The following is a 21,167-nucleotide window of genomic DNA, read 5'->3' on the forward strand; positions in this document are numbered from 1 at the left end:
CTAGTTAGAAACAAGAAAATACTATAAGCCTTGTTAAGAAAAGCAATTCATTTTTCATGTTTTAAAAATGAATGTAACGTTATCAAGTCCAAAATGCGACTGAACCTGTGTAGCTCTCCAACTGCAGCTTTCAATATTAAATCTTTTTGTTATGATATTGTGTTCTTAGGAGTTTTATTAAGAATATATTTCAGCTGTAAGAAAACTAATTTAAACTTTTGAAAAGATGAATTTTTCATTTTTGCATAATACAGCAATTTTCAAATTCTAAAACATTTTACAAAAAGTTGAAATTAGAACTAGAGAAACTGCAAAAATTATAGAAACTACTAATATTGTAGATAATGGATATAGATAATGAAATATGGATAGTGATTTAGCTTTGACATGTATATGAATACAATAAACAATTTTTCTTGAACTTGAATTAACAGATAAGTGGATAGAAATTCAAGTTATACATTAGAAAATTATTTAATACAGTTTAGAGGGACTTAATTAAAATATAAACATCCTTATTACGCAACTAAAGGCATAAATACAAAATTTAACGCATCACTGGCTGCGGTCAGTGTGCGGGTGGGTGACCACTTGGATCAGTCTGAGTAGGGACCGAGGGTGTGCGGTATTGGTCCTCGTTAAACTGTTCTACCGTAAAGTGCTCGACTTCGCGTGCAGGTCGTCGGGCTACCGAAGCGGGTGTGCCATCCCCTCTGCAGAGGATCAAAATTGTGATGGCATGTCTTCGGATCATTCTCAGGGATGTTTCCCAGACCGTCGCCAATAGCCCATTGTGCAGTTCTAGTGCGACGTAAATGAACAACAACAACAACAACAACAAAATTTAACGGCGAACTTTAGTTTTCTGTCGATGAAAAGAAAAATTCGAGACAAAAGGGGATCAATAATCACGCCAATTCGTAATCTGTTGTGAACAAAGACAGACGATATAAAAAAAAATAACATTGGAGTTTCCGAAAGCGAAAATATTTAACTCATGGTGTGGAGGCACGTGATCTTGGTGTAAACATTCTGCATTTTAGGTGTTTAAAGTTTTCATACATCCTTTATATTCAAGAGAACGATTCGAAGTTAATTAGAAAAGAATGTTTCTTCAAACAAGTATATTTGGATTGTTCAGCATCGAAAGAAATTGGAGAAATATTTCTAAGCAATTTCTATTGAAAAAAATTTTCTTTAAAATTTTTTGCAGTTTCACTGTAAAAAAAGTTTGGTACATAGTTGACACCATATTTTTCTTCTTTTTTTTGTGGTAAACTAAAAAAGAATTTATAATGCAGTCCCATTTTCTTGCTATTTTAATACTGCTACAATTTTAGTTATAGAGTGATTAATTTTTCATTTGTTTATTAACAGACAACACATGATTTCATGCTCTTTAAAGAAAATTTATGGCTTCACTGCAAAAACATTTTGTTTAAAAAAAAAAACACACACACACGCATTTTTAGTGATACATCCTTCTGTCATAAAATTATCATTGTTTCAATTTTATATAATTTTCCAACACTATAACTACTGCACTGTTTTTAATTTAATCCACCAAAAATATGGGTAACTAAACACCAAAATTTTTGACAGTGTAATTTATTCCTTGCTTTATGCTATTGTTTTTTAAGACATTTCTAATATTCATTGAAATTTAAATACAAATTTTTCATAGTTTCTTTTTAGTATAAAAAGTTTTATGAAGAAGTTACAACAATAGTTTGTAGAAAGAAAACCTCAGATATTTTTTCGATATCCACTTTAGTTTAAACCACATTTACTAGTAATTAACCCATTAAGAACTAAATTTCAGTTTTTCAAAAATATTTTTAATAATAATATTAAATTTGTGATTTCAGTTGAAAAATTAATTAAAAAGATTCAACTTTATTTTTTTTATTCGAAAGACATTGAAAATTTCATACACTTGACAGACTTATTGCCTATTTCCTGAAGATTTTAAGAACTGAGGATTGTGAACATTTTTTTAAAAAATAAATTCATAAAAATTTTAAATATTACGATGGTTTTAAAAAATATTCTTATAAGCCACACTTTTTCCGTGGGTTATATTTTCACACGTCGCAACTCTTGCATTTATTTATAGATGTTTGCTTCAAAATTTACCAAAATTTGCACAGCACAGCACATCACAATGCAGCACACCACAGCCAATTACAATTTCCACAGACATTACGGCCTTACCGGAATATTTTTCTCCGTTGTATATTATAATTATATCTTAACTCCGTTCCTTTTAAGGAATAATTTTTTTCGAGTAAGAAATGATGCTTTAGAAACAAATAGATTTACATTTCAAGGGGTTCGTAATATTTTTGCATTAAGTGTTACAAAGCTGCATGCATTGCGTCAAAAAGAGCTGTTCATTTATTGATATTATACCAAGATATTTAATTTGTAAGTAATTGGTACGAAATTATTGGTAAATAATTATTGGTAAATTATTATTGGTTATATTATTGGAAAATAATATTGGAAATCAGTATTGTAAATAATTTGTAAGTAATTCAAAATTATGTAATTTTATTATGATACCTCAGAGCATGGAGCAAGAACTATTCATTCGGTTTATATTAACTTTGGAGTTTTGTATTTTTTACTAAATGTGAGGTAATTAAAACTAAAATTTCTAAAACCAGAATTTTCAGTAAACCGTAACCATATGAACAGAAAAATTGCTGAACAAATGGTTAAAAAAACGTATATGTTAGTTTCCATGAAATGCCATTGCCATACAGCAGGATAGGTAATTTTTCCAAAATTTTTTCTCTGTATTATTTTCATACTAATTATTATAGTACTATTGTATTGTATTTCATTCTATGTACTTTAACTCGAAAATACTTTTTCTCCTGTATGTTTCTTTACTTATATTCATTTCTTTTGTATTTTTTTAAAATTTGCAGCATGTTCATTTACTATTTTATAAATGTATTAAAAAATCGTAAATGTGGAAAAATTTCATAATTTTATCATGATACCTTATAATCTTATGAAATTTGCATTTTAATCTTGTATTTGCTACTAAATATGTGGTAATTATAACTAGAATTTTGAGAAGCAGAATTTCTGGTAAATAATTACCATATGAACGGAAAAGTTACTAAATAAATGTATTTAAATACGGTATATTTTGGTTTTCAGAACCAGAATTTTGTTGCGTTTTTTTTTTTTGCAGAAATGTCATTACAATATACTACGGTAATTTTACCAGAATTTTTTTCACCGTGTGGTTTGGGAGGATGTTTCGAGGCAAATAAATTTACATTTCTAGTGATTTTCAATATTTGGGGATTAAGTGTTACCAGAATGGTTACATTGTGTCAAAAATTGTAAATTATCATATAATGATCCAATAGCTAAGATATTAATTTTAAAGTATCGATTTTTGTTTACTGACCTCCATTTTGTCCTTCGGTTCTGAAACCATGTTTTAACTTGAGCGTCTGTCATTTTAAGAGTTTTAGCTAAGGAGGCACGTTCTGCTGAAGCTAAGTACTTCTGTTTATGGAATCGTTTTTCCAGCTCACAGATCTGCATCCTCGTGAAACTTGTTCTCGGTTTTTTCCTTTTTGGTGGCGTTCGATTCTGGTAAGGATGACCAATGCGTCTAGGAGGAACCGGAGGTAGGCCTGCTGCCAAAGGAAAAGGCACTGCAAAAGAAAACACATTCATTTAGTAAAATGATAATAAATTACTAAAATGATAATACTTTTTTTTCCAAAAATTTAAACCTGTTTTATAAAATTTACTTTTTAGTCTTTTATATGGTAGAACATAAATAAAGTTTATAGTTTAATGATTTTTGCGTCTTTTACTATACTGTTGCCATCGAGTAACTAAAATTTGGATAAATGTACGGTTTTAAATTAAGTAAATGGTTTATGTCTTTTCCAGGATGTTTTTTTTTTCTTTCTGATTTTTGTATTAGTACTAAAAAAAATGTTCAACTTTAATATTATTGGAATCAAGTAAACAGAAAAAATTCTAGATCAAATAACAGTAATAAAAAAAACGCCATTTGGGGTGCCGGTTCATTTCACACTGAAAAATCAAGTTTTCCTGTAAAATTTTGCGGAACAAAAATTTGATCTATTGTAATTATTACAATAGTATATACTATGAAATCATCGCAATTAAATAAAAATTACTATCAAAATAACGGTATAAAATTTTACGGTAAAAATAGGTTTTACAGTAAAATGAATTTTACTGATGGTGTACCCAAGGTGCCAGTAATTTTTACCGTAATTTGATCCAGAATTTTTTCGGTGTATTTTTGTGAAGGAATCATTAGTATACTTTAAAAGCTGTAATGTCATACCTTTTCAAATTTGATATTAAACAGCCTAAAAAAATTGTGTGACTGAGCACTTTTCTTTTCAACTTAACCCCAAATAAAACTTTCATATACATTATACAGGGTGTATGAAAGCTCTAAGCACCTAATGTCTCCATGCGTTAGATATTTTCGAATCCGGAAACTCCAATGTTAGGGTGCTTTTTTCATCGTCTATAATTGCTTGCAATCGATAAAGTGTTCACATAATTTTTGATCTGTTGTTGTCTTCGATGCTACTTTTTATCTACAGGAACTGAAGTTCGATGTTGAAATATGTATACATGTTTTTAATTGTGTAATAAGAATATTTATATTTTAATTTAAAAATCTCTCTAAACTATATTAAATATTTTTGTACTGCATATTTCCATCTGCTTCTATTCTGTTAAGTTCTAATTTATCATAACATTCTCTCTGTGCTACGCATAAGCTTGATTTACAAACTAATTTTAGTTTAAGAATCAGTTTATTAAGCATCCTAAATTTATGATTCTTAATCTATATTGTTTCGTAAAGATAGCTTCATTTATATACGTATCTCATCTTGCTATAATTATGTATATTTCAGTTACGGAATACCAAAAAAAAGAGGCAGCTAGTTTGCAGCAAGTAGTCTAAAAGTACGTTCTCTGTATTTCTTTTTATACGCCAAGAGCTGTCCTAGGTTCTAAATCAATTTGGTGTAATGTTGTAGAGATCATCTTTGCTGTAAAGAGACACGAAAGTTTTCTACAGGATATCATCTTAAACTGTTAACCCCAAATTGTTTTTTAAATATATTTTAGAAAAAGAGTATTAATGCTTCGTACATATAAACACAGCCAAGAAGAGCCTAAACATATTTTTATTTGTTTTAATTTCACTATTAATCATAGAACATTCATAACTTGTAATTTGTAGCTCGTGATTAACTCGTGAACATTGATAATTTATGATTTTTAATGGTATTTTAGATACCTTCTTTTTGAATAACTAAGAAAATCTCTGTTAAATTTTTAATAATAAATTTTCAACATTTTATAAGATTATTAATTATTAACATTAATATAAGATTATTTTCAATTTTTAGATAAAGAAAGTTACAACAAAAAAGTTTCAGTTGGATCAAATCCTGAAATGTATATCAGTCAAAGCATTTGAAAAATGATGAAATGTTTAGAAATTTTATCAAGAAAAATGTATGCTTATTATAAAACAGTAACTTTTTTAAGAGTTTTATGTCACTGATAGTAATTCCAAACTTAAAGAATAATTATTTTAAGTTTAAGAAAATTAACTATTTATTTATATTCGTTTCCAAAAAAAAAAAGTCAAATGGCAGACTGAATTAAGAACTGTGAAGCACAAGAATGAAACGCAAGTAATCATTTCATTGGCTCAACCTGCTGAGTTTTTTTTCCCTTTCAATGTCTCCTCTTCAACCTGGTATTAGCTCAATAAGGCTTGGCAGGTTCAGCACCTGGTAGTCAACGACTCAGTCACGCATGCAAATGAATAAAGCACAGAACAAAATAGTATTAAAAGTAGAATGATAACATAACTTGTAGTAACATTACTGCTAATACAGATATTTAGGGTTGCGTTTAACATTAGTTAAAATATTAATTATGAAAATGTACATGCTGAGGAATTTGAAATTTGAGATTTACACTGGGTTGAAAAAGAGTAAGAAAAATGTTTGGTGGAAAACAGTGTAATGTAATGTAAAATGAGAAAGCTAATTTTATAAAGGAAGATAAATTCGATATCAAATACCTCTATTAAAAAGTTTTTTCGGAAATCAAATACCCCCAAGAAACTGAGCTGCAATCCCTTTCAGTTTCATAATAAATCACAGTTCTGAATAAATCAATAATCCATGCATTTAGAAAAAAAAAGTATGGTCAAAGCTACAAGAATAGAGTAAGATTTACCCTGTTTCTGGCTCTATTAGAATATCATGATAATTTTTACAGAAGTGCTTTGTTTATAATTTTTGTAAAATTAACAATAAAATAATGTTTTAAAATTTGCATTTCAGCTTAGTAAATGTGGTAAAATTTGGGTAATTTTATCATGATACCTAGTTAGTATTAAAAACTACAAATTTCAAAAAGCAACCAATATCATATGAAATGTAACCGTTATTATATCAATGATCAAAATGTCGCATAGTTTGGTTTTATTACCAGAATAATAATAGTACAACTATTATAAAGTAAAGTGCAAAATTTTGACAAGTACGAAAAAGTGCAGGTACAAAAAGAACTGAAAACAAAAATAACTGAAAATTTCACATAAAAAAAAAGGAAATAGATTGATATGAGGGCTTTTATACTCCAAATGCAATTTTTTCTATCATAATTACAACTTAAAATAGCAATTGTAAATAGGATTTAGCATCTTAGCATAAATGGAATTGTTTTTTAAATCGACATAATTTAGAATCACAAGTTGAACTAGGAAATCACAAGCTGATAGCAATGGAAAATAATAATTATAATACTAGCTAGTTTTTGGAAATAATCAACAATTTTCGATATTTTCATAAAACCATAGATAAGAGGAAAAAATAAAGAGTTTAAAGCATATCAGTGCAACATTATTTTCTTTTAATTACAGTAAACTAACAACAATATACAGTGATTTGGAAATTTTGAGAATATTCTGACACAATCGTTTATATTTCAACAATTTAAAAAAATTCGAATAATTCTTAAAATCATAACACATAATCGACACAAAATATATTAATAGTTTGAAGAAAATGTTATTTAATTAAATGTTACCAAGGAAGTCACACCCACGTACATTTATTTTTAATTTAAATTCTTTAACATTTCCAAAATAAAACTATTTACATGTATATTTATGATGATATCTGTATAATTTTACATCACATTCAATCCAACTTTTATCTATATTTTATCAAATGTTAATTTTTTTTAAAAAAAAATCTCTTGTACACACTTTCTTACTTTAGCAATTTTTTCTTTGTGATTAATATTCACGCTTTAGAACTTATAAATTTAATTTCAGTCTTACACATTCAGTCCATTTTTGAAAATGTACAACAAGAATATTTGTCGACTGTTATTCTAAATTTAAAAAAGTTATATAAAACACACGGAAATAGTTTTTAATTAAGTATTCAAATGATGGCAAAACAACTTTGCTTAAACCATTGAAACTTTATAAAGTAAAATAATCCGTTAATTTACTCTTCTTAACTTGATTTACAAAGGTCGTATATTTGTATAAAAGGTTAAGAGTAATAAATAGTACTATAAATTTGGAACAGTGAGTACTTTAAAACAGTTTGTGTAAAACACATGTTGAAAAAAATAAATATTATGGGTTAACGCTGCATTTTAGAATTGTACTATAAGAAATGTGAGCGAAAATGGGCTAAGTTGTATAAGTTCCTTTCCTTTTTTTTCTTCTTTTTTTTACATTATTAAATGAAATAAAATGCCCAAATTCTTACACTATTTCTTTTTACTATCTACAAAATGTACAAAATACCCTCTTCGATTCTTAAAGTAAAACACACTTAAAGTGTTCAAAAAAGATATCAAATGCCTTAAACAGGCTCGTTTCACGAAAATAAAAAAAGAATAATAAAATTTTTTCATCTCTTATTTTGAGTGTCGTCTCTATCACTGGAATTCAGTGTAATAACATACAAACGACCATGTTTACATGTCAAATATCCTAATCAAATAGACTTTTAACATGTATGTTTTGTCGCGTAGCGATAAACAGGTACCATTACACCGTAACGATATTTGCCTGAAAATAGTGATTTAATTTAATACTTCGTTCTTTGGGATAAGATTGGAATAAGATCTCGAAAAATTTGCTTTTTATTGAAGCATTAGTTGCTATGGTAAACAATAAGCTCTATTTTTTACTATCAATATCGTATCGAAGAATTTAGTATGTGTTGACTACTGTGCCAAAAAGAAACTTTTGAAATTTAGCAAAATTAAAATTATTCTCAGCATTAAAACAATATTTTGATGCAAAAGTTCTTAAAAATAAAAATAAAAGTTATTAAAATGTTCTTAAAAAATTAAACCTAATGCAAAGTTTTACCTAATAAAAAGTAAACAACTTTAAGAACATAAAAAATTAGACTGTTAAAGTTGTTTGTTCACCAAAACAAAACAAATATTATTGACGCTTGTATACGACTGCACTAACTCTTATGGTACTATTGCAAGAAGTATTATAGAAAAAAAATATTTTAGCTCCTTAGACGGTTTGTTACTTTTACGTGATGAAATTTATAGACAAATGGATTAATTTTTATTAAATCCGATTTTTAACCATTAAAGTTTAAATAATTACAAAAATTTATTGAATATGATATTAAACTCTAGCAATAGATTGTTTTCGTAATAAACTGTGGAACTTGTCTTTCAAACTTCTTCGTTTATTTAGTTAAATTCAGAAAGATATGTAGTATTAGAGTAGTATTCATTTTAAAAATGTTATGACAATGAATATTTTATACTTAGATAAAAAAACTTCTAGATATATTTTAAGTGTAAAGTAATATAAGTTATAAAAAGATAGAAATTCCTTACTATAATACAATTAATCTCTTTGCTTCTTTTCAAAGTTAAAAAAAAAAGAAAAAAGAAACTGAAAATGTATATGAATATGAAGTAGAATATAAATTGATGAGAAATCAGCAATATGCTTGAACTACAAAAAGGCATTACATTCATACTTTTAAGTCAACTGTTTCGAAATATAATTTTATTGCAGTAATACAATACTTTCAATTTAATTTCTAGATTTTACTGTTGCTTCAAACCATGCTTCTTTCAAGAATGTGAAAAGCATATTTATGTCAATGAGTTTTCAATTATTCGTTTTAAGATAGAACAATAATTTTAAGCCTCAATTACTTTAAATATATTGATCACTTTAAAGATGATTTACACGAAAAAAAATGCGTGAAAATATTAATAAGAGATTTTAAAATTATTAGTTGATATTATTTTTAATTATAGTTTTCATTAACAATTACAAAACTTTTGAGGCTCTAATGTAGCACTTGTGACCATTTTCACCATAAAAAAAATAGGAAAGTGATTCTTTATGTACAAATAAACTGTGGTTTCAAATTATTTCGCAGAAATATTCAATTTCGAAAGATTTTTCCTCAAACATTCGAATCAGTTCAATTAAATTTCACTTTAAATTATGAGTTTGTATTTATACACAGTGCCAGTTTTTATCTACCGAAAATGATACGTTACTTATTTTAAAAACTATAAAACATTTGAAAGAAATAAACTACTGTGAACAGAAATAAATGCTTTAAAGTTGAATCCCTTTTAACACAGAATTTAGTTTATTATAGTTCGCATAATTAAGCATTTGAATCTTTGCTTATAAGAAAATAAAATGATATATCCTAAGAAATTTGAACAATGTAAAAACTTACATTATAATAATGCACAAAGAAAGAGAAGAAGAAAAAAAACTTAATTTTGGCTAATAAAACCAAAGTATAATGGTATTTAAACTATCCATTTGGTCGTTTATTTTCATTCATATAGTAACAGTTTACTGGAATTTCTGGTTTAAAAAATTATCGTTTTTATTGCTACACATTTAGAAAAAAAATGCAAACCTGAAAAGTAAAAGTAACCGAATAAATGGTTTTTATGTGATGTTCAAATGTATCATTATAAAATTACCAAATTTTACTACATTTTTGAAATTTTATCACAGATTATAAAACCATATTTATTGTTAATTTAACCAAAATCATTACTAAAGCACGTCGATAAAAATTTACAAGATTTTTTGTGTTCTTATACAGCCAGATGCACGGATAAATTTAACCATATATTTTTTCAGTGTTAAAGTAATATATTGGCTTCTAAATACCATTTTCAAATACGAGAACATAACTTTAAAATAAAATTTTACTTTTGATAGCAGTTTTATTGTAGCTGTAAGTAAGTATCATTTCTTATACAATTTATTTTATCTGAATTATCAAGACTAAAATAGTTTAATTGTGATTCACTAACAGACCTCTAGGAGAGAATTAGGGTGAGTCACTTAAGTGTAACATAATTTGCCTGTCAACCTTCATATAAAATTGTTAAAGTTGAAAATTTTGATTTGTAATATATAATGCAAACATATTGATTTTATTTTTCCTTGGTTGCAACCCAATTTACCTATTCAACCTCTTATAAAAGTGCTACACTTTAAAATTTTAATCTATATTATATAATGAAAACTTACTGATTTTATTTGCTCCTTGTTTGTATCATATATCGCCTTTTTAACCTCTTATAAAAGTGTTACACTTTAAAATTTATATTTACAATATATAATGCCAACATGCTGACTTTATTTGTTCCTTGGTTGTATCATAATTCACCTACTTAACCTTATATAAAAGTGTTACATTCTAAAATTTTGATTTATAATATATAATGCCAACATGCTGATTTTATTTGTTCCTTGGTTGTATCATAATTCACCTATTTAACCTCATATAAAATTGTTGCACTTAATAATTTTGATTTATAATATATAATGCCAACATGCTGATTCTATTTGTTCCTTGGTTGTATCATAATTCACCTACTTAACCTTATATAAAAGTGTTACATTTTAAAATTTTGATTTATAATATACAATGTCAACATACTGATTTTATTTGTTCCTTGGATGTATCATAATTCACCTACTTAACCTTATATAAAAGTGTTACATTCTAAAATTTTGATTTATATTATACAATGTCAACATACTGATTTTATTTGTTCCTTGGTTGTATCATAATTTGCCTATTTAACTTCATATAAAATTATTGCACTTAATAATTTTGATTTATAATATATAATGTCAACATACTGATTTTATTTGTTCTTTGGTTGTATGATAATTCGCCTATTTAGCCTCATAAAAAAGTGTTACTTTTTAAAATTTTGACTTATAAAGCCAACATACTAATTTTATTTACCCATTGAGTGTAACATAATTCGTTGTTTAAACATCTTATAAAAGACGTCTCACTTTAAAATTTTGGTTCTTAAAACATGCTGTCAGTATAATAATTTTATTTGCCGCTTAAGTGCGCCATAATTTTCAATTTCAAACATCTAAAAAATTTATTTCATTTTACATTTTTCAATCTTAAAGTATGTTATCAATATTATCGCCTCTTAAAAATTTTATAGCCCTCTTAAATATATTATTGCCATTTAAAAATATTATCAATATTATTACCGCTTATTTGCCACTTAAGTGCAACATAATTTTCCTTCTAAATGTCCCATAAAAAAGTGTTTTACTTTAAAATTTCGACTCTTAAAATATGTTGTCACCATACTAATTTTATTTGTATCTTAAGTGAAGCAAAATTCTCAGTTTCAATTTAGTATAATAAGTGCTTCACTTTAAAATTTTGACTCTAAACTAGGCTGCCAATATATTGATTTTATTTACTGCTCAATAGCAACATAATTTGCAGTTTTAACCTCCTATTAAAAGCCCCTCACTTTAAAGTTTTGACTTTTGAAATATCCCTGCAAATATTTAAAAATCATTTTATAAAACAAATTAATATGTACTAAGACAGTTGACAGATAAAGAAGTAAACGTCATAAAATTTTTTATCAGGATTGATGTTAAGAAAACGTTTCTTTCAGTTTGTACAAAACTTGACTTAAAAAAAGTTATTTTTGCGGTGATACAAGATGATATAAGATCACTATTCTTTTATACCCAATAAAAATGTCTGTGTTGGGTAAATAATCTTTTATCGCAAGAAAAATAATTGTAAAATGCATGATAAAACTCAGCAAGTTTAAATGTTATCATATTTTTAACAATAACGCCCGATGAAATATAGGTTTATGTTCTCCATAAACGAAAGATTTTACAACTCAAAAAAGATGTGTAAAAATGCTTTCAAATAAAACTGCTGTAATTAAGTTTTATCTCATAACTATACATATGATACGCATAAAAACTAATTCTTCGTAAGATCTATAATATTATTTGTCTTATAAAGATAAGCAACATTTTATACATACTTAAAATTTTTTTTAAATAAAATATTTTCATCGTGGTGGCGAATGCATGTTAGGAGCAACTTTTACAATTAAAATTTAACTTTTTTCTCTCCATTTAATAGCAGTGTCATGTAAGAGTTTTAGTATGATTTAGTATGCTACAAATGCTTTTAATAACGTTTATTGTCTTGTATCTTTATATATAAGTAATAAATCTCCCATATATTTTACGTTTGTGAATTCACTCAAAATGGCGTTAACGATAAAAAGGGTAACATATTTTAATGATAAGTAAAATGCGTGTTAAAAAGAATAAGAACTGACAAGATTATTTAATAAATCAAGTTGTTTGTTTTTATTTTAAAGAAGTAAATTTTAAACTTTGAAGTTTTCTTAAACTATTTATACTATGTTGTCTTGTGTGAAAGTACATATTGTATTACAGTTTTGTGTCATATTAAAAAATTTGCAACAAATTTACGTTGAATGCAGTTTGAGTGAAAATGATCTTGAGAAAAAAGAGAATACAAAAGTAATTTTAACAGCAATAAATTTCAACGTTAACTGAGCATTTTTTATAGGTTATGTATAAATGATATTATTAGTACTAGTACTATTTAGCTAAAAGAATTATATAAATATTTTCGACTTTTGAATACATAAATAATTTTATTTATTGGTAAAAAAATTTCGAATTTTATTTTTCGCGTTCTGCCTTTCCCGTCAAATGGATATTTCTTAAATTCATAATTTTTTTCTTCTATATTAAAAAATCGTAAAGGCCGCAAATGTTTTGGGTGTTCCCCTTAACGTTGCATTAAATTTTACAACACAAAAGCTATAATACTTAGAAATTTGAAATTACTTTGCGTAGAAAAGTATGCAGAGCTTAAGATTAGCAAAATGAACATTCGGTAATTAGTTTGAGAACTATTAACAGTTAAACTTGATGGGAAAATACCATGGGGCTGCTCTACAGGTCGCTGGAATAAGACTACAGAGTTAAAATTTGGCATGCTGAAAATGCTATATTTGTTAATGAAATTAACACTGATTCTTCTGTTATTTTTTTCTCAACTTATTTTTCCTTTGTTGCTCAAAATCAGTAAGACTTAGAAACTTGTAATTATGAAGGTCTGTAGTAAAATGTACTAGGAGTTCTATGGAATTAAAAAAAATGGACTTTATTAATAGTACGAGAATAATTAACTACTAAACTTGTGGTAAAAAATAATTATGAAGGTTAATTATGTAATTATGAAAGTCTGGAGAAAAATGTACAAGGAGTTGAATGGAATTAAAAAAAAAAGATTTGATTAATAGTTTGCGAAAAATTAACTGCTGAACCTGTGGTAAAAATTAATTATGAAAGTTAATTATGTAATTATGAAGATATGTAGAAAAATGTGCAAGGAGTTCGATGGAATAAGAAAAATAGGATTTGATTAATAGTTCACGAATAATTAATTGCTAAACTTGTGGTGAAAAATAATTATGACGGTTAATTATGTAATTATGAAGATATGTAGAAAAATGTACAAGGAGTTTGGTGGAATAAAAAAAAGGATTTGATAAATAGTTCGCGAATAATTAAGTGCTAAACTCGTGGTAAAAAAGAATCCTATTGGTCAATCAACTGTCCACTGAAATGCAATTACAGAGTTATAATTTGATGTGACATCATTTTGAGTTATAACTTTTAACAAGAGCTTTTTCCAAATTCCCATAAGTTCGAAAATTGTTGCAATTTTAAGCTAGATTCTGTTTCTTCAACTTTTTTAGCTTGAAAAAATAATTTTTTATCCATTACTGTAGAAAAAAGTTATCTCTCTCGCAATTTTCATTTCACAAGCTCGCGCTTGATTTGATGCTAAAAGTAATGAAAAAAAATATAAATAAAAAATTAGTGAGTTATTAGATATTGCCAGACATACATCATAACATTTTTATCAAAATTTCTGAAAATATATAAACAGAAGTGAGACGAAAGTTATTTCTAATGCGAACTATAATATGATGAAAGGTAATTGTCATGCATTAGTGAGAAGTTAAATTACTTCTCATTCATACTTATTGTGTCGCCTATTCTGAATTCCTAAGTTTAAATTTCTCCAAGTAAATTTGATTATTTTTCAAATCCAGATATCCTTTCATTCCGTTACGATTAATATCTTAATAAAATGTGCTTCAACAAAACAATATTGATTATAAATTTTCTAAGTAAAATTATCATTTTTAATCAACATTTAAAAAAAAAAACTTTTAAGAAGAACAAGAGAGGGAAACTGTTTATGTCCATTAAGCTAATTCTGAGAAAGAAAAAAAAACGAGTTTGCATACGGACAGGAGCTGTCCCCTCCCCCCTCCACCACCATTGCCCATTTTCACCGAGTAATAACTCTCTGGGGAGGGAGTTTCGATTTTCTATTTCATTGATTTGCCAAAATTCAATCATCCTCGAACTGCAGCAGATGGCAACTCAATCGCAATTTTTTTTAAAAATCGAACATAGACTGTTATTTTTCCTGATTTTCAGTAATGAAAGAGAAACTACCATGAAGGCTTGCCAGCAAAGCAAACATCGAGATAAGCCACATGAATCTATAAAAAATATTCAAAGCACATTGGGAGAAAAGTTTAGGCCATTAAAATTTCTATTTTATGAACACAAACTTAATATAACGCACCGCAAATAAATGCGTTCAAGTAGTACATAGAAAATAAATCACAAGGCAAATTCATGATTTTTTTTTTTTTTTTTTTTNTTTTTTTTGCTAAATAATGGAATGATTAAAAACAAATTAAAAGAAAAAATATCACCGAAGACTTACACGCTATATAAAGGTGAAAGAAAAATGATTAAATAATACTTAGAAAGAAGATTTTTGTTAAGGTAGCAGTGTTATCATTACTACCCATTACTAGACAGTATGAACACATTAATATCAAAATTCTGTCGTCTTACATTTATGAAATTTAAAAACTGTTGTTTGCTATTTAAAATGGTTGTGCCAAATTTTAAGCTATCGAAACTTTTAAACATCCAACAACATCAATTGATAACAATGCCATTTAAAACAAAATATTATTATTGCAGAGTTCAACAAAAACGGCAGGAAATAAATAAATAAATAAAAACTACAAATCATTCAATATGCTATTTGACAACCTCGAGATCAATTCAATCAAGAAAAGTAATAGATTTATCCTATGATAACTATTCATTTTTAAATAAACAAAACTTTCCATTATAATTGTTTGAGAATAAGAAGATTAAAAAGATAGACTAGTCTGAAATATTATGCTACTTTTCATAGAAAGTGAGATTTGAAATAATGAAATTTAATATGATCTGAATGTTGCAAAAATAAAAAAATAAATAATACCTGTTTTATGCGTAAACAAGCATAAGAAAATTGTACTTTGCATTCATGTCTTAAGTAACGATGTCATTACTTGTTGTATTACGTGAATTTTGATAATATTTTCAGGTGCGAAAACGTGAAATTAAAAATAAATAAAGTAAATTGTATTGTTTCAGCAGCAAAATGTCAAGGATAATTAAAAAGATCGGACATTTTAATTATTATTGTTATTTTTGCAACAAAAAGAATGATTTTATGAAAAAAGTCAATCTATTGTTTCCAAACCAGTCATCCGGAACATAAGAAAATGATAGTGGTGCATTTTTTTAATATTTTACAATATAATAGAAATGTTTGTTTTTTTTTAGCAATTTTTGAAAATTTCTTTCAAAAAGTTGCGTGAAAGATTTTATTTCAAAATATATATATTAACATTCATTTTTTAGTATAAAGTAGTAAAGAACAAATATCTATCAAATATATTAATGAAAATGATATCGATGAAATATTTGGCTGTTTTTTAATAATACAAAACTTTAAAAGTGCAGAATTTTATGAAAATGCCAAAAAATAGAAAAGATAATCGTGGTTTCGCTCAAGTTAAAAGCAAATATGAAACTAATGATAGTAAAGATAATTTACAAAGTTTGTTCGTGAGTTATCTCAATTATTAGGATTTTAAAAAAGTTGTATAAATCTATTGATTACATAAAAATGTTTTTTTTTAGTTATATTTTATTGTATTCGTAATTTTATGACTACTATGGACGAAATGAAAAACAGATGGAGTTTGTATGAGTTTATTAAGATATCACTAATAAGATGTGAAGATATCAGTAAGTTTTTAGAATATCAGAATTTTGTGGATACAATGGTTTTATGAAAATGCCGATATCGGTTTGTACGTTTTCTGCAATTTCAGATTTAAAAAAGTTTGTATAAATATATTGATTACATAAATATCATATGATTTTTTTTGCCATATTTTATTGCATTCATAATTTTATGAATACTGTTGACGAACTGAAAAACAGATGGAGTTTGTATGAGTTTATTAAGATATCACTAATAAGATACGAAGATATCAGTAAGTTTTTAGAGTACCAGAATTTTGTGGAGACAATGGTTTTATGAAAATGCCGAAGCCGGTTTGTACGTTATCTGCAATTTAAGATTTAAAAAAGTTTGTATAAATATATTAATTACATAAATATCATATGATTGCTTGGGCATATTAGATTGCAAACGTAATGTTATGTGCACTGTTAATGTACTGAAATATAGATGGAGTTTATAGAAATTTATTAAGATATCAATGAGATTTTATACTAAAACTTAGTTGTCAGTTGTATTATATCATCACTGGTTTGTAATAGGATGCTCTCCCCTTGCGTCAGTATTTATTTTATTTAAAAATTAGGAACTTTTTCAAGGAATCACGATTAAAAATATTTTGAAACTAGCGTCAAGAAACAAAGTTTAAACATGAATTAAGGAATTATTGGTAATAGGAATAATAAAATCTTTAGTAATATAATACGCTGATGGTGACGCACCAATAACAAAATGCTTTAAATAATGTTTATTTAAAACTTAAAATTATTTTGTTGATTGATTTACTTTCTCTTGTTAAAAATGTACAAAGTCTATTTATAATTATCACTGTTAAATTTAACTTTAAAAATGAATCTGAAAAATCTTACTCTGCAATTGAAAGATATGGAGTTAATAAATTAGTAATACCTCTTCATCTAGTGAGTGTGTTTATATATATTTAGTATAGTTTAAGAATTAATGAAATCTTGTAGGCAGGTGTCTTAGAAATAAATTTTAAAATACCTTAAATAGAATCAGCTAATCAACTTGGAATTTCTCAAGTGTCGAGGATAAAAATAAAATAAAAGAAATCCAAAAGCATTTGAAAGAAATATACATGAAAGAAATATACATGAAAGAAATATACAAAACAGAAACAAATTTCGATGAATTGGCGAATTAAGCGGGTATTAAAACATTCTTCAATTACTGATTTTTTCAGAGGATAAAATAATATATTATTTATATTATATTTTTCATTAGCATTGATTTATTTTCATATAACTTTAAATGACATTTATGTTTTATGATGCCAATACTAGCAGATTTTATTATAATTGTTTATTGATCAAAAGATTGAGTTTATTTAATCAAGACATTATACTCTACATTAAATACCGCTAAAAAGAAAAATTTCGTAAAAATTTAGCATTTAAGTTTAGATAATAAACTCCCTTTTCAATTGAATAACCCGCTTTTTTGAATAGTGTTGTCTGAACCATTATATTTATACATACACTCGCACATCTAGACATTAAACAAACATTAGACACTAACCAAAGGTACTAATTGCTGTTAGAGCTTTTTTGGCAAACCTGTTCAGAGCGTTGTCAAGTTATCTGCTTTCTTTCTACAATGATTTTTTATGTAAAAAATTCTAATTATTAGTATATTTGTTTCTAAATTGTAATTAATCGTTCTGCCCCTACGTTTGTTTAAAATACAGAGATTCTGCAAAACAAAATATTATTCATTGTTTTTAGATAGATTGATAGGTAGATATTATGAAGAAAAAAAATAAAAAAAAATAGGCCTCATTAAATTTAAAATGCATAAAATTTTAAAATTAATAAATATAAAATGAAGGAATATAAATTAAAAAATTTGTCGGTAAAACATATAATCTAATGAAAATTGAGAACATTGTAAATAATATTAAGCTATTGGATACACGGCATAATGCTCTGCATTTTTAGATGTTTTTAAATTACTTTTATTCTTATAATCGGTATATATATATACAAATTATTTTATCCCCATATGGTATTGAGTGCATTCACGACGATGATGTTATGCAGCATCGAGAAGGATATTATAATTTTTCTCATATTACAATATTGACACAAAAAAATTGTCGGCATGTAAAAGAAGAGTGTTATTCATATAGCCCTATAGTAAGACTTTAAACTGTTACTGAAAGAACTTATGGTAAGTTATATTTTTAATGATAGTAAAAAAAATTTAAAAAAGGTATTTAAATGGAGAACACAAAATGATGAACAAAAAAAAAAAAAGATTTCTTGAATCACAATGAGCATCAAACTGTTACAAATTTAACAATCAATGACTGGTTACGGTAAGAAACTATACGCTTTTCAGTACTAACAACAAAACAAACAAAAGAATTTCTTAGATAAATCTTTAAATGAAGGAAAGTCATTGCAAAAAAAATCAATTAATCATTAATTTTTTTCTTTTAGATATTAATGAGGTACACAGATTCCACAAACAACAAAATTATGCCTAAACAGTTTAACTATCTAGTTTTACAATTAAACTGTCAAAGAAATTGTCCCAATAATTGTTTCAAAAAAATATCTGATTAGCTATATTAATCTCATAAAGTACTTGAAAGAGTAGTTTTTGTGGAACCAGTAAGAAATAAGAAATAAAAACACAAGACCTCATTTTTTTCATACTTAAATTAGATGGACAGATTCTACAATTTAAAATAAAAAGTAGTTTGACACACATACTTAAACTGTACCTAAACTATTTGACAAACTATTTACACATAAACTTGCAAAAAAATCGTGGTATTTATTGTTTCACAATTTATGATGACAGATATTAATCTCATAAATACTTCAAACTAAAGCGTTTTATTTATTTATTTATTTATTTTTTTTTACATTAAATCAGAAAAAGGTAATAATGGAAATAAATGCTTTGACGGAAAAAAATATATTGACCAACCTAGAATTCTATCTTTACTTTGAGTCAGTACCCAAGTATAACAAGATTAAATGTTGAATAATTTATGATTAAAAACATTAGTCTCATAAAGCACATTAGACTGAAGAGTTGTTTTCGTTGATCCAGCAAAAAATATAGGACAAAAACACGAAATGGCATTTTTTTTTTCATACTTAGTTAAATGGACAGATTCTACAAGCTATAATAAAAGTTTTTTGACAAACATACTCAAAAAGTATATGCGTCATGCTCTTTAAGTATCTCCTATGCCTAAGCAGTTTGACTTTCTAGTTTTATAATTAAACTTTTAATGTTTAATAATTTGTGCATTATTTTTATTTAATGTGGAACCAGTAAAAAGAAAAGAACAAAAAAATAATGACCAACCTGGAATTCTATCTTTGACTATACCTTGGGACCCGACCCAAGGAAAGGAGACAGTCGTATGGTAAGATAAAGGTGCCGGTCTATGTGCTGGCACCCTTATCACAGTTCCATTTGCTCCACTTTGAAGAGGGTCATAATGGGGAACCATCCCTGACATAGTTGACATCTTCAGGTCACTGGTCGAAAAATAAGGTGGTTGGTTATTAAGTCCAGGACAGCACCCACTACTACTAATGACCATCATTGGTGATGCTGCGGTTGAAGACGCCGGAGTTGTTCGTGCCGAACTGCTATCACAACCGTGCACGCTGTTGTTGTCCGTTGATGACCTACCGTCATCTTTTCGATGATTGTTGTTGTTGTCACTGTCCACTTTCGAATCATCACCGAGCAACCTGCTGATGCTGAAAGACAGTTTAGGTTTCGTAGAAGATTCTTGCATGATTGGCGATGAGGAAGAATTATTTTCCGATGTAGGTGGGGAAGAGTGTCTTGTGGTCATATTGTCCATGTAGTCCGTATCGAGTACACCACCGATTCTTGTAGAAGGATTTGCAATATCGATAGCGTTGGCAGCTAAAGGAGGGGACCTGCCCTCTCCGACGCGAGCAGTACGATCACAGAGCATGTTTATTTAAACAAGACAAAAACTCAAATGCATTCATTGCTCGATTTCACCCAGTGAAAAATCTATGACTAGTAAAAAATGCATCTTGCACTTCAAATCAATTCACAGATTTAGCGAATTATTTTATTCTTCACACCCTACACAAACCGATTAAATGTCAAAAGTAAAAAGCACGTGACAGATTGGATAAGTTTTTCGAGAAGTAAACAACGTAAACACAATAGACGAAACCGGCTGTAAAAAAAGCAGCGATACGTCCCCGCGCTCTTTCTGTACTATGAGAACTTGCTCAACTGTAGGGACTTTTTGAGGGTGGCACTTGGCCAGGCAAACGTCCCGCCCAGTGGTTGTTCAAAATCCGATTTCCAATTGGTCGCAAGGGGTTTGGCGACAGGGAATATGGCGGCGATCGCCGTTGGCGCCGCCCTCCTTCCTACTTACCAATTGATTACGGAAGGCGGCTCGGGATAATTGGTTGCCAAACTACTCAGCCAAATAGGTGATGTTTTTCTTTCCTTTTCATAAGAAACATTTCACCGCCCTCAATAATTTAGAGGAGCAACGGGACAATAGGTACTTTCGGATTA

General features: G+C 27.3%; 1 protein-coding gene across 1 annotated transcript in view; it reads right to left on the reverse strand.

Annotated features, from left to right (window-relative positions):
- The window catches only part of LOC107441150 (T-cell leukemia homeobox protein 1), a 53,496-nt gene extending 32,571 nt beyond the window's left edge, over positions 1–20,925 (reverse strand). Inside the window, exons 1-2 of the mRNA XM_016054306.3 lie at positions 19,953–20,925; positions 3,431–3,683 (exon numbers count right to left, since the gene is read on the reverse strand). Of these exons, the coding sequence (XP_015909792.1) occupies positions 3,431–3,683; positions 19,953–20,580 (881 nt within the window). The 5' untranslated portion in view covers positions 20,581–20,925. The remainder of the gene's footprint in view (positions 1–3,430; positions 3,684–19,952) is intronic.
- Positions 20,926–21,167: the final 242 nt, after the last annotated feature.

The sequence above is a fragment of the Parasteatoda tepidariorum genome, chromosome 2 (genome assembly GCF_043381705.1).
Source record: "Parasteatoda tepidariorum isolate YZ-2023 chromosome 2, CAS_Ptep_4.0, whole genome shotgun sequence".
Taxonomy (NCBI): domain Eukaryota; kingdom Metazoa; phylum Arthropoda; class Arachnida; order Araneae; family Theridiidae; genus Parasteatoda; species Parasteatoda tepidariorum.